The sequence below is a fragment of the Panthera uncia genome, chromosome B1, assembly GCF_023721935.1.
Source record: "Panthera uncia isolate 11264 chromosome B1, Puncia_PCG_1.0, whole genome shotgun sequence".
In the NCBI taxonomy this organism is placed as follows: Eukaryota; Metazoa; Chordata; class Mammalia; order Carnivora; family Felidae; genus Panthera; species Panthera uncia.
The window spans coordinates 31,816,123-31,829,499 of NC_064811.1; the positions used below are offsets into that span (position 1 = coordinate 31,816,123).

The 13,377-nt window shown below is 36.5% G+C and overlaps 2 protein-coding genes across 7 annotated transcripts in view; one reads left to right on the forward strand and one right to left on the reverse strand.

Moving 5' to 3' along the window:
- RPL9 (ribosomal protein L9) overlaps window positions 1-13,377 on the reverse strand; it is a 457,174-nt gene that overhangs the window by 127,487 nt on the left and 316,310 nt on the right. The window lies entirely within an intron of this gene.
- KLHL5 (kelch like family member 5) overlaps window positions 1-13,377 on the forward strand; it is a 97,870-nt gene that overhangs the window by 57,190 nt on the left and 27,303 nt on the right. For all 6 annotated transcript variants that reach the window (XM_049631944.1, XM_049631943.1, XM_049631941.1 and 3 more), the window contains one exon: window positions 10,013-10,199. In XM_049631944.1, coding sequence (XP_049487901.1) covers window positions 10,013-10,199 — 187 coding nt within the window. The remainder of the gene's footprint in view (window positions 1-10,012; window positions 10,200-13,377) is intronic.

The window sequence follows — 13,377 nt, forward strand, 5'->3', positions numbered from 1 at the left end:
ATGTCAAGCTATATTACAAAGCTGTAATCATCAAGACAGTATGGTACTGGCAGAAGAACAGACACTCAGATCAATGGTACAGAATAGAGAACCCAGAAATGGACCCAAACACGTATGGCCAGTAATCTTTGACAAAGCAGGAAAGAATATCCAATGGAATAAAGACAGTCTCTTCAGCAAGTGGTGCTGGGAAAACCGGACAGCAACATGCAGAAGAATGAACCTGGATCACTTTCTTACACCATACACACACACACACACACACACACACACACACACACGATGAAAGACCTCAATGTAAGACAGGAAGCCATCAAAATCCTCGAGGAGAAAGCAGGCAAAAACCTCTTTGATTTTGGCCACAACAACTTCTTACTCAACACGTCTCTGGAGGCAAGGGAAACAAAAGCAAAAATGAACTCATCAAAATAAAAAGCTTCTGCACAGCAAAGGAAACAATCAGCAAAACTAAAAGGCAACCAACAGAATGGGAGAAGATATTTGCAAATGACATATCAGATAAAGAGTTAGTATCCAAAATCTATAAAGAACTGATCAAACTCAACACCCAAAAAACAAATAATGCAGTGAAGAAATGGGCAAAAGACATGAATAGACACTTCTTCAAAGAAGACATCCATGGCTGACAGACACGAAAAAATGCTCCACATCACTCTTCATCAGGGAAATAGAAATCAAAGTCACAATGAGATACCACCTTACACCTGTCAGAATGGCTCACATTAACAACTCAGGCAACAACAGATGTTGGCAAGGATGCGGAGAAAGAGGATCTCTTTTGCATTATTGGTGGCAATGCAAGCTGGTGTAGCCACTCTGGAAAACAGTTTGGAGGTTCCTCAAAAAACTAAAAATAGAGCTACCCTACAACCCAGCAATTGCACTACTAGGCATTTATCCACGGGATACAGGTGTGCTGTTTCGAAGGGACACATACACATACCCCCATGTTTATAGCAGCACTATCAACAATAGCCAAAGTATGGAACGAGACCAAATGTCCATCGATGGATGAATGGATAAAGAAGATGTGGTATATATATATACAATGGAGGATTACTTGGCAATCAAAAAGAATGAAATCATGCCATTTGCAACTACATGGATGGAACTGGAGGGTATTATGCTAAGTGAAATTAGTCAGAGAAAGACAAAAATCATATGACTTCACTCATATGAGGACTTTAAGAGACAAAACAGATGTGCATAAGGGAAGAGAAACAAAAATAATATAAAAACAGGGAGGGGGACAAAATAGAAGACACTCATAAATATGGAGAACAAACTGAGGGTTGCTGGACAGGTTGTGGGGGGGGATGGGCTAAATGGGTAAGAGGCATTAAGGAATCTACTCCTCCTATTCACTATATGCTTACTAATTTGCTTGTAAATTTTAAAAAATAAATAAAATTAAAAAAAAAAGAATGAATGGACTAACGAAGAAGTTAGAGGAAATTAAAAAGTACATGGAAGCCAATGGAAATAATAACACCACAGCCCAAAACCTCTGCGATGCAGCAAAGGTGGTCATAAGAGGGAAGTATATAGCAATCCAGGTCTTTCTAAAGAAGGAAGAAAGTCTCAGATACACAACTTAAAATGCAAATTATTAGGCCCCATTCTATACCTGCAAAATCTGAAACTCTGGGATGGGGCCTAGTAGGTTGTATTTTAATTTGCCTTCATGTGGATTTGAAGCACACTCTAGTTTGACAATCAATGTCTTAGCAGATAAATAGTGATGACTCCCTGTATGATATAAATAAGTTACTTCACCTTTCTGAGCAATGTTTTTCTTTTCTACATTAATAATACTATGTTGCACTATTGTGACACTTAGAAATACTAGCAGGGTTTTTTTTTTCTTTCCTTGCAAGTTTGCAAAATTATGGTTATCAAGTGATGAAGGTCTTTTTTTTTTTAAGTTTATGTATTTATTTTTGAGAGAGAGAGGAGAGTGTGCAGGGGAAGGGCAGAGAAAGGGAGGGAGAGAGAGAATCCCAAGCATGCTTTGTGCTATTAATGCAGAGCCGGATGTAGGGCTCCATCCCATGAACTGTGACATCATGACCTGAGCTGAAATCAAGAGTCAGAAGCTTAACTGACTGAGCCACCCAGGTGCCCCTAAGCAATGGAAGTTTGGAAGAGGACTCTAAAACCATCAAGAAAATGTTGGATTTTATTCTGTATGTTTTATTTTAAAAGATAGGAAAATATTACAATTATTTAAATTGTCTAGTGCATATCAAATAATAGTGACTAATATTAAAAAATTGCCATGAGGGGGGCACCTGGGTGGCTCAGTCAGTTGAGCGTCCGACTTCAGCTCAGGTCATGATCTCGCAGTCTGTGGGTTTGAGCCCCATGACAGGCTCTGTGCTGACAGCTCAGAGCCTGGAGCCTGCTTCGGATTCTGTGTCTCCTTCTCTCTCTGCCCCTCCCCTGTTCACGCTCTGTCTCTGTCTCAAGAATAAATAAACATTAAAAAAAAATTTTTTTTAATTGCCATTAGGTCCAGTTACCTAAAAAATTTACTTTTGTAAATAGGTGAAGGGGATTAAGAGTACACTTATGATGAGCACTGAATAATTTATAGGCTTGTTAAATCACTATATTGTACACCTGAAACTAATATAACACTATGTCAACTATGCTGGAATTAAAATAAAATAAATAAAAATTTAAAAAATAATAAAGTTAAAAGAAAGAATTTCCTTCTGTAAAATCGTTCCTTTCTCAATGAACTTTTACCCTACTCTATTAATATGAAACACTATTCAGTCTAGCTAGAAGGGATGCTTTTACATATAGTAATTCTAGTGTAGTGTCGCTCACAGTAGATCCCTAAAATGACCTAGGAAATAATTGTATGTATGTGTATAATTGTATGTAATTGTAATCCTCTACCAAATGATCATTTTCGTGTGACTTACTGTGTAATTTTTAACTGTGAATAATCTAGAAGATACATATTTGTGTTTTTTTGTTTTATCCTTGAATATATTACAAGCTTTTCTATTTGATCAAATTTTAAACAATGTGGATAGAAATACTAGGACAGATGTACATTATTTAAAATATTTTGACATGTACATTCTCAGAGTTTCCAATGATTAGCCTGTAGTACAAGTATCTTGGTCTTCACAGTTCTGTTCTCAATTCTTATTATTGTTTTCTACTAAAAGTAAAAAAAAACATAAAATGAGCCAGTACTTACCTTTTCTATTCTTTTGATTTACACATTTTTTATACCAAAACATCTTTTAAATAAAGCCTATAGAATTGAGAAATCATTCACATTCTATTTTTTTACTTTAAGTAGTATTGGAGGGGGCCGTTTTAGAAAAATAGTCATATGAGATCAAGTATGAGAGAGAAGATAAAAATTTACACATTAAAAATGTTTCTATTTCCTTAATGCCTTCATTTAAGTAATTTGTCATTCTCTAGTGGCAGGGAAGACACATGTGTTCACCTAACATGCAGAGTATACAAGAGTGGTTTTTAGTTCTCTCTCAGCGCCTCCTGAATGATTTTCTAAATGATTCCTGGTACCTTCCGTTTGATTAATCTGATGCTTGGATTAATGGCTTTCATCTCTCTACTTATTCATAGAGAGACTGTTAGCATGTTTAAAAATATATTTTACTTCAAATTGCAGTAACTATTAAGTTTCCCAAGACTTTACTTCCTACGGTTTTGTTTTTTGTCTTTTTAAGTTCATTTATTTATTTTGAGAGAGTGCAAATAGGAGAGGGGCAGAAAGAAAATCCCAAGCAGCCCCCACCCCCTCACTGCTGTCAGTGCAAAGCCCAATGCAGGGCTCGAACCAAGGAACCATAAGATCATGACCTGAGCTAAAACCAAGAGTTGGATACCTAACTAACTGAGCCACTCAGGAGCCCCTATTTTCTACATTTTTTTCACATTAGTTTTTATTTAGAAAGGACTGAAGTAATTCTGTATAACAGAAGTAATATGAACATTAAGGTCAATCTAAATGAGCCAACTCAGTGCATATTTGGTAATGGTTTCTGTAGCAAGTATAACTATATTTTGTGTGCATAGAAAAATATGGAATAATTAATACCATAATTTATACTCTGGCAGAGGTCCTGAGACTTATGTCTAAATTTGGCTTTTTTTCCATTAGCATACTCTACTCAGTTTCCAAATGCCACAAACGTTTTTTACAGTGACTTTTGTTAGAGACTCTTCCTTTATCAAAATAGGAACATATTCTCAACATTATTATTCATTTGTATTTGCAAAGTAAAGCTGTATTTCCCACCCACTCAAATGGCTAAAATAAAAGGAAATAGTAACAGTTGTTGGTGTGAATGTGGACAAACAGGAACCCTCATATATTGCCTGTGGAAACATAAAATGATGCAGCTACTTGAAAAATGGTTTGGCAGTTTCTTAAAAAGTTAACATATATTTACCATATGGCCCAGCAATTCTACATCTAGGTATCTACCCAAGAGAAATGAAAGCATTTACCTACATAAAGACTTGCATGCAAATGTTCTTAGCAGCTTTATTCATGATAGCCGAAAACTAGAAATAATCTGTGTCCATCAACTGTGAACAGATAGACAAAATGTGGTACATCAATCAATGGAATATTATTCAGCAATAAAAAGAAATGAAGCACCAAGGAACCCTTGTGCACTGTTGGTAGGAATGTAAATTGGCATAGCCACTATGGAAAAATAGTATGGAGGTTCTTCAAAAAATTAAAAATAGAACTACCCTATGGCCCAGCAATTCCACTACTGGGTATTTACCCAAAGAAAACAAAGACACTAATTCAAAAAGATATATACACCCCTGTGTTTATTGTAGCTTTACTTACAATAGCTAAGATAGGGAAGCAACCCATCTCTAGATGAATGGATAAAGAAAATGTGGTCTACACACACACACACACACACACACACACACACACACACACACACAGAGGCACATGTACTGCAATACTACTCAGCCATAAAAAAAGGATGAGATCTTGCCATTTGTGACAACATGGATAGGCCTAGAAGGTATTATGCTAAGTGAAAGAAGTCAGAGAAAGACAAATACCAAATGATTTAACTTATATGTGGAATCTAAAAACAAAACAAACAAACAAAAATCCAGACCCTGGGTGGGTGTGGGTGGCACAGTCCATCAGGCATCCGACGTCACCTCAAGTCATGATCTCACAGTTCATGGGTTCAAGCCCCAAATTGGGCTCAGTGCTGTCAGCACAGAGCCCACTTCAGATCCTCTGTCCCCCTCTCTTTCTGCCCTGTCCCTGTCTCTCTCAAAAATAAATACATATTGGGGCGCCTGGGTGGCGCAGTCGGTTAAGCGTCCGACTTCAGCCAGGTCACGATCTCGCGGTCCGTGAGTTCGAGCCCCGCGTCAGGCTCTGGGCTGATGGCTCGGAGCCTGGAGCCTGTTTCCGACTCTGTGTCTCCTTCTCTCTCTGCCCCTCCCCCGTTCATGCTCTGTCTCTCTCTGTCCCAAAAATAAAAAATAAAAAACGTTGGAAAAAAAAATTAAAAAAAAAATAAAAATAAAAATAAATAAATACATATTTTAAAAATTAAAAAAAAAATAGAAAGAAAGAAACAGATCCATAAATACAGAGAACAAAGTGATGGTTGCCAGAGCAGCGAGGGTGGGGAAATGGGTAAAATGGGTGAAAGGAAGTGGGAGATACAGGCTTCCTGATATGGAATAGATAAGTCATAGTTGTAAAAGATACAGCATAGGAAATATAGTCAATGATATTGTAATAGTGTTGTACAGTGATAGATGGTTAGCATACATTTGTGGTGAACATAGCATAACGTATAGAGTTATTGAATCACTATGTTGTACACCTGAAAGTAATGTAACATTGTGTGTCAACTGCAATAAAAAAATTTTTGTATAAAAGAAATTAAGTACTAATACATGCGACACATGGCTGAACCTCAAAAACACACTAAATGTAAAAAAGGAAGACACAAGAAAAAAAAAAAAAAGGAAGACACAAGATACCACACAGTATATGACTTTATATGAAACATAAAAAAAAAAAACCTTCAAATCTATAGAGACAGATTGGCACATGAAATAGGAGATGAGAACAGAGATTAAACAGCAAACAGGTATGCAGGGTCTAAGTAGGGTGATCAAAATGCTCCAAAATGGTTTATGGTAATGGCTGCACAAGTTGGCAGGTTTACTAAAATATATTTAGTAAAATATACCTTATATTATCAAATGCATTCCTGCAGTGTGTCAAAAGGATGATACACTATGACCAGGAAAGTCTTGTTCCAGAAATATAAGAATGATTGAGTTTCAGGAAATCTGTCAAGATAATTATTACGTCAATAACTTAAAGGTGAAAAAGCCATATGATCATGTCAATGGATGTATAAAGGGCATTCAGAAAGAATGTAGGAACCATTCTTAGTTTTAAAATGATGACGTAAAATAGGAAGAGATGAAAACAGCCTAAATATAATAAAATTACTAGATGCTGTATTGACTTTCATCCTTAATAGTCATACACTACAACTGTATCAGTTCAAACCAGAAACAGGGGTACTCTGTTTCATCCTAATTATTTAACATTGCTTTGAACATTTTAGCAATTGTAATAATAAAATAAAAATGAAGTAATTGGCATACATATTAGAAATGTCCACTATCCCTGTTTGGTGATGATTATGATAATGATATTATGCCTAATAACTAGAGTGATATACGGGAATGTTGTAAAATAGTAGATTATAAACAAATATACAATAACCAAAGATTTGTCTCTCCTCTAGCAAAATATATGCAAAATGAAAATTTAAAAATCCCTTCCCAGTAGCAATAAAAATCAATTATGTAATATGTATATTATATATGTATATTTAATAAAAGAAAAGCATAAGACCTATATGAAGAAAGGTATACAACAAATGGTTAGGCTTCCTAAATGGAAAGACTTGATGTCATAAAAATGTAAATTCTTCCAAAATTAATAAATAATTTAATGAAGTTCATAATAGAATTCCAACAGGATCGAGATGGTGAAGGGGAATTAGATAAATATATCTTAAGCTTATATGAAAAATAAAGACTCAAAAACAGTCAAGAAAACTATGAAAATGAACAGTAGTGGTATATTTATTTATTTATTTTTATTATTATTTTTTTTTAATATATTGTTGTTGTTTTAACATTTATTTATTTTTGAGACAGGGAGAGATAGAGCATGAACGGGGGAGGGTCAGAAAGAGAGGGAGACACAGAATCCGAAACAGGCCCCAGGCTCTGAGCTGTCAGCACAGAGCCCGACGCGGGGCTCGAACTCACCAACCGCAAGATCATGACCTGAGCCAAAGTCGGATGCTTAACCTACTGAGCCACCCAGGCGCCCCAGTAGTGGTATATTTAAATTAAAAAAATCAGAATATGTCATAAAGACACTAAAAAATTATGGTATCAGAATAGTAATAGATCAATGGAAAAGAATAAGATTCAGAAAACAGGTCTCATATATCCTGAGATGTATTTTTGAGAATGTAATGTATAACCAAGTTTCCATTTACTTGGAAGTGGAGGGGATTGTTTAATAAATGGCGCTAGTACCGAATTGGCCATCCACCTGGAAGGAGATTAAAATATTCTTCAACTCATACTCTATATAAAAATTAATTTCACATGGATCAATAGCCCAAGTGAAAGAAATACAGTAATATAGGGGTAGGGAGGTGGATGTAGAAACAAGCACAAAAAGAAAAGAAATGCATTTTTTAAAAGGCAGGATGAAACCATATCTATACCTTTGCATAAAATTACATAAATTAAAAAAATGGGATTTAGTGAAGCACAAGGGATTTAAATTCCTTTAGGATAATCACCATTTAGAGTTCTCTTCCACCTAAGAAATTGGTAAGTTGTTTTTGCTGTTGTTCTTTGAGCACTGTATAGGGAGTTCAGGTAAACGCAGTCATTAGTCCACTTCTATTTATAATTATTCTTCTTCAGTTAAAATTATTTCTAATTGAAGAAGTAATGGCACAGACACTCAGATCAATGAAACAGAATAGAGAAAGAACCCAGAAATGGACCCACAAATGTGTGGCCAACTAATCTTTGACAAAGCAGGAAAGAATATCCAATAGAATAAAGACAGTCTCTTCAGCAAGTGGTGCTGGGAAAACCGGACAGCGACATGCAGAAAAATGAACCTGGATCACTTTCTTACACCATACACAAAAATAAACTCAAAATGGAAGAAAGACCTCAATGTAAGACAGGAAGCCATCAAAATCCTCCAGGAGAAAGCGGGCAAAAACCTCTTTGACCTTGGCCGCAGCAACTTCTTACTCAACATGTCTCCGGAGGCAAGGGAAACAAAAGCAAAAATGAACTATTGGGATCTCATCAAAATAAAAAGCTTCTGCACAGCAAAGGAAACAATCAGCAAAACTAAAAGGAAGCCAATAGAATGGGAGAAGATAGTTGCAAATAACAATCAGATAAAGGGTTAGTATCCAAAATCTATAAAGAGCTGATCAAACTCAACACCCAAAAAACAAATAATGCAGTGAAGAAATGGGCAAAAGACGTGAGTAGACACTTCTCCAAAGAAGACATCCAAATGGCTGACAGACACATGAAAAAATGCTCCACATCATTCATCATCAGAGAAATATAAATCAAAACCACAATGAGATACCACCTCACACCTATCAGCATGACTAACATTAACAACTCAGGCAACAACAGATGTTGATGAGGATGCCGAGAAAGAGGATCTCTTTTGCATTGCTGGTGGCAATGCAAGCTGATGCAGCCACTCTGTAAAACAGTATGGATGTTCCTCAAAAAATTAAAAATAGAACTACCCTACGACCCAGCAATTGCCCTACTTGGCATTTATCCAAGGGATAGAGGTATGCTCTTTTGAAGGGGCACAAGCACCCCAATGTTTATAGCAGCATTATCAACAATAGCCAAAGTATGGAAAGAGCCCAAATGTCCATCAATGGATGAACAGATAAAGAAGACGTGGTATATATATGCAATGGAGTATTACTTGGCAATCAAAAAGAATGAAATCTTGCCATTTGCAACTACGTGGATGGAACTAGAGGGTATTATGCTAAGCAAAATTAGTCCAAGAAAGACAAAAATCATATGACTTCACTCATATGAGGACTTTAAGAGACAAAACAGATGAACATAAGGGAAGCAAAAGTAATATAAAAACAGGGAGGTGGACAAAACATAAGAGACTCTTAAATATGGAGAACAAACAGAGGGTTTCTGGAGGGGTTGTGGGAGAGGGGATGGGCTAAATGGGTAAGGGGCATTAAAGAATCTACTCCTGAAATCATTGTTGCACTATATGCTAACTAACTTGGATGTAAATAAAAAAATAAATAAAAAGAAAAAGTAAAATGATTTATTTTAGAAAATCTAAACAATATAGAAAAGCAGTAAAAAAGTTTATTTAAGAAGCAGCAGTTTCCCCACTACCCAGAGATAAGCACCACTCAGGTTTTAGAGCATACCAGTTATCCAGTCAGTTTATGTTTTTCAATGAAATTTAAAATGTAAATCTTGTAAATATTGCAGATTTTAGTTAAAAATAGATGTCCAGGGGCGCCTGGGTGGCGCAGTCGGTTAAGCGTCCGACTTCAGCCAGGTCACGATCTCGCGGTCTGTGAGTTCGAGCCCCGCGTCAGGCTCTGGGCTGATGGCTCGGAGCCTGGAGCCTGTTTCCGATTCTGTGTCTCCCTCTCTCTCTGCCCCTCCCCTGTTCATGCTCTGTGTCTCTCTGTCCCAAAAATAAATAAGAAAACGTTGAAAAAAAAAATTTAAAAATAGATGTCCACACATGGATTTTTTTTTCTCAATGAGATAATTCCCATTTGTGAACTATATAGGTTATTCTTTTAATTACTATTTTCTTGGTCACTCGGTGTACATACTCCCTATTCTTTTCTAGTTCCTGGCAGATATGGAAAATAATGCACTTTTCCGGGATGATATAGAATGTCAGAAACTTATTATGGAAGCGATGAAGTACCACTTATTACCAGAGAGACGACCCATGTTACAAAGCCCTCGGACAAAACCTAGAAAGTCAACGGTTGGAACACTATTTGCAGTTGGAGGAATGGATTCAACAAAAGGTATTAAATCATTTTTTATTTGGGGGAAGAGGGGAAAAAAGAACTTTAATTAGTAATACATATGGCCAATGAGCTTTTTTAGAGAAATGGCTGTTTCCAGGACTGGAAAAAGACAAGATAAACCCAGCACATCTTGTAGTGCCAGAAAGTAAAGAAGTGGTCAAAGAATAATGGAGACAGTCAAGGGACAGAAGAGGCCATTTGTAGAGGCTACTACTGTCCAAATCTAGGATAATTTCAGCATCAAAATAGATAATGATGATAAAAGATTATCATTTAGTAAATCAGTAAGGATGCATGAGCCCACTCTTACACAAATAAAGATTGGAGAAGGGAAAAGTTTTCTTTGAATGCCAACTAATAAATATAGAAGGAAAGATAGGACTAGAAAAAGTACCATTTGGCAACCACCTTAATGATAACTAATTCAGTCAGAATCATTCATAGATGCTGCAATCAGTAGGTGCAGGTTTGAGAACAGGATAATTAGCCTCCAAGTATCTTCCAACCACTTGCTTAGTAGTTACAAAGGGTGAAATAGTATCTTTACAGTGGAGAAACGTGGCAGACAGCACCTTAACCAAATGATCGATGTCTTATTGCCAGTAACGAGACTAATCAGTAGTATGTTCCTCTTGTGGGAGACAGTAAGAACTCAGCTGTACATCTGTAGTTACGCTTGCCAAAAGCGTATAATCCAAACTCAATCATGAGGAAAGAAACAAACAAATCCAAGTTGAGAGACATTCTACAAAATAACTAATCTGTCTGTAGTTTTCCAAAATCCTAATATCATGAAATGCAGAAAAGATTCAGGAATTATTCCACATCTCAGGAGACTGAAGAGATATGACAACTATTATAATGCATCATCTTGAATTTCTTTTGCTATAAAGGACATAATTGGAACAAATGATAAGATCCAAATTAAGTCTGTAGATTAGATGACAGCATTGTATAAATGTTAATTTCCAGGTTTTGATCATTGTATTGTGGTTTTGTGATAGGGTTTCTTGTCTTGAGGAAGACGCACTGAAGTATTTAGGGTACAAGGTATCATTTCTACAACTTAAACAGTTCAGGAATAAAAAAATTCTACATACCCGTATATAGTGAGAGCAAATATAAAACCTCAATATTTGGGAAATCTGTACCAAAGGTATCTGGGAATTCTTTGTGTTGTTCTTGTAACAGTTTTTACTAATAGTAACAATAATAGTAACAAATACCACATATAGTGCCTACCCAATGTCAGGTATTGTGCTAGAAGCTTTCTGTGTATTATCTCTCAGTGTACCTTGATCTCCCTCTGATTTCCTAGTACTAATAACCGCCTGAAATTCCCTGACAACACCTGTCTGACTTCAGACTACCTTTCTGAGCTCAGCTCATTCATTCCACTTCTCCACTCTTTTGTGTTCTAGCCCCACTGGCCTCCCTGTTCACGTAACAAGCCAAACATTATCCCACACTGAGGATATTAGCTGTTCCCTCTCACTGGAATGCTATGTGCTCTGATGTTGGAATGCCTCGCAGAATTTATTCACTTAGATTCCCAGACATCAGTTTACCAAAGAAGACTTCCATGGCCAGTCATCACCTGTTCATCACTCTCTAATCTTTGGCCTACCTCTTTCTGTCTTGTTCCTCTACTTATGTTTCTTCATCGCACCTGATCCATTGATTTATCGTCTACCTCTTACCCACAAGTAAGCTCTGGAAAGCAAGAAACTTGGTTTTTTTGTTTTTTGCTTTTTGTTTTTTTCAAGAATATATCCCACAGAGCCTAGATCAGTGCCTTGCCCATAGATAGCATCAGTAAATATTTGCCAGATGAATGAAGGTTGTCCTTTGCCATCTCTTGAATTATTTGTATGACTTAAGCCCTTGATGCATTATTCACAAAGATTTCTTTTCTACCTGATATCTTTAAAGAATATAAAACTATGAGCTCTAATTGAAAGTCTTTTATTGTGATTTAACTTTTAGCCTCATGGTAACAAAGATATAGCTGTAGATATTATCCCACAGAACATAGTAGAGTACTATGTATTTATAGATGCTGAAGTTCTAAATATAGGCTTCATCACTGAATGCTACAGAAATACATAAAGTTAGATAACTGATGAGAGTTATAGTATAAATATTTGGCATTTTTGGAGCACTCTACAGTCCAGGTAATCAATCTCCAAATACTTATTGTTTACTATATGCTTGGAACTGGTGCTCAGCTTTGTAGTCGTTACTGGCACTTCTTCCTCTCCATCTTTCCCTCTCTTTTTCAAGGCTTTAACGGTTATTTCTGTATTGCTTATACCATTGTGTTGCTTTTATGCTCATATTTCCAACTTGTATAAAATATCTGTTTGTTGTCCAACTTTCATCTCAAATTTTGTGTGTTCTGACCCATGTCTCCCAGACTTGAGGACTCGGAACTGTAATTCATTGTCTTTCAACGGATACCAACTCTGGCTCATTTTAGCAGATAAAGAAGGCTGTTGAGAAATGGGCAGGAACTATATCCACTGCACCTTCTTTATAATGCCTGCCTTAGATTTTAAATCCTAGGTTTAAGCATCTATTTTTACCAGCTTCCTGGGCCCTAAGCCTCCAAGGACAATGAGGATCAATATCTGTCTTTTCAGCTTTATGGTAGATGGGTTTCTGCCTCTCATCAAAGCTCTTTCCTACGGTGGAAAGTTCCCCTTGCATGAGAAGGAACTCAGATACTAAGTACCCAAAGTGAATAATATATCTCTGTCTTTCTTTCTTTCCCATCCCTCCCTCCCTTCCCTCTAAATCGTACCTTCTGACAGTCACCAAATAGTCTTTGAAAGGGGTCTGTTCTTCTAAATTTCCATTGCTACTTTCTAGTACCAGGTAGCCCCCTATCAGCCTATATCTTTTGATCACATTCATTTAACATAGGAATAGCATTCATTGTGCTCATTGTGTTGTTACTATGTGCTAGGCATCATGTTAAGTGCTTCACCTATCATTTTTAATTTCATGTTCATAACAACTGTAAGAGTTGAATGTTGCTATTGCTCTAGGATACCTGGACTTAGAAAAGTTAACTACCTTTCCCCAGAATACACAGCTAATTAGGGATGGAATCAGGATTCAGATCAGGCATTGACGTGGGAGACTATACCCTCTGTTTCATTATTTCTTCTGT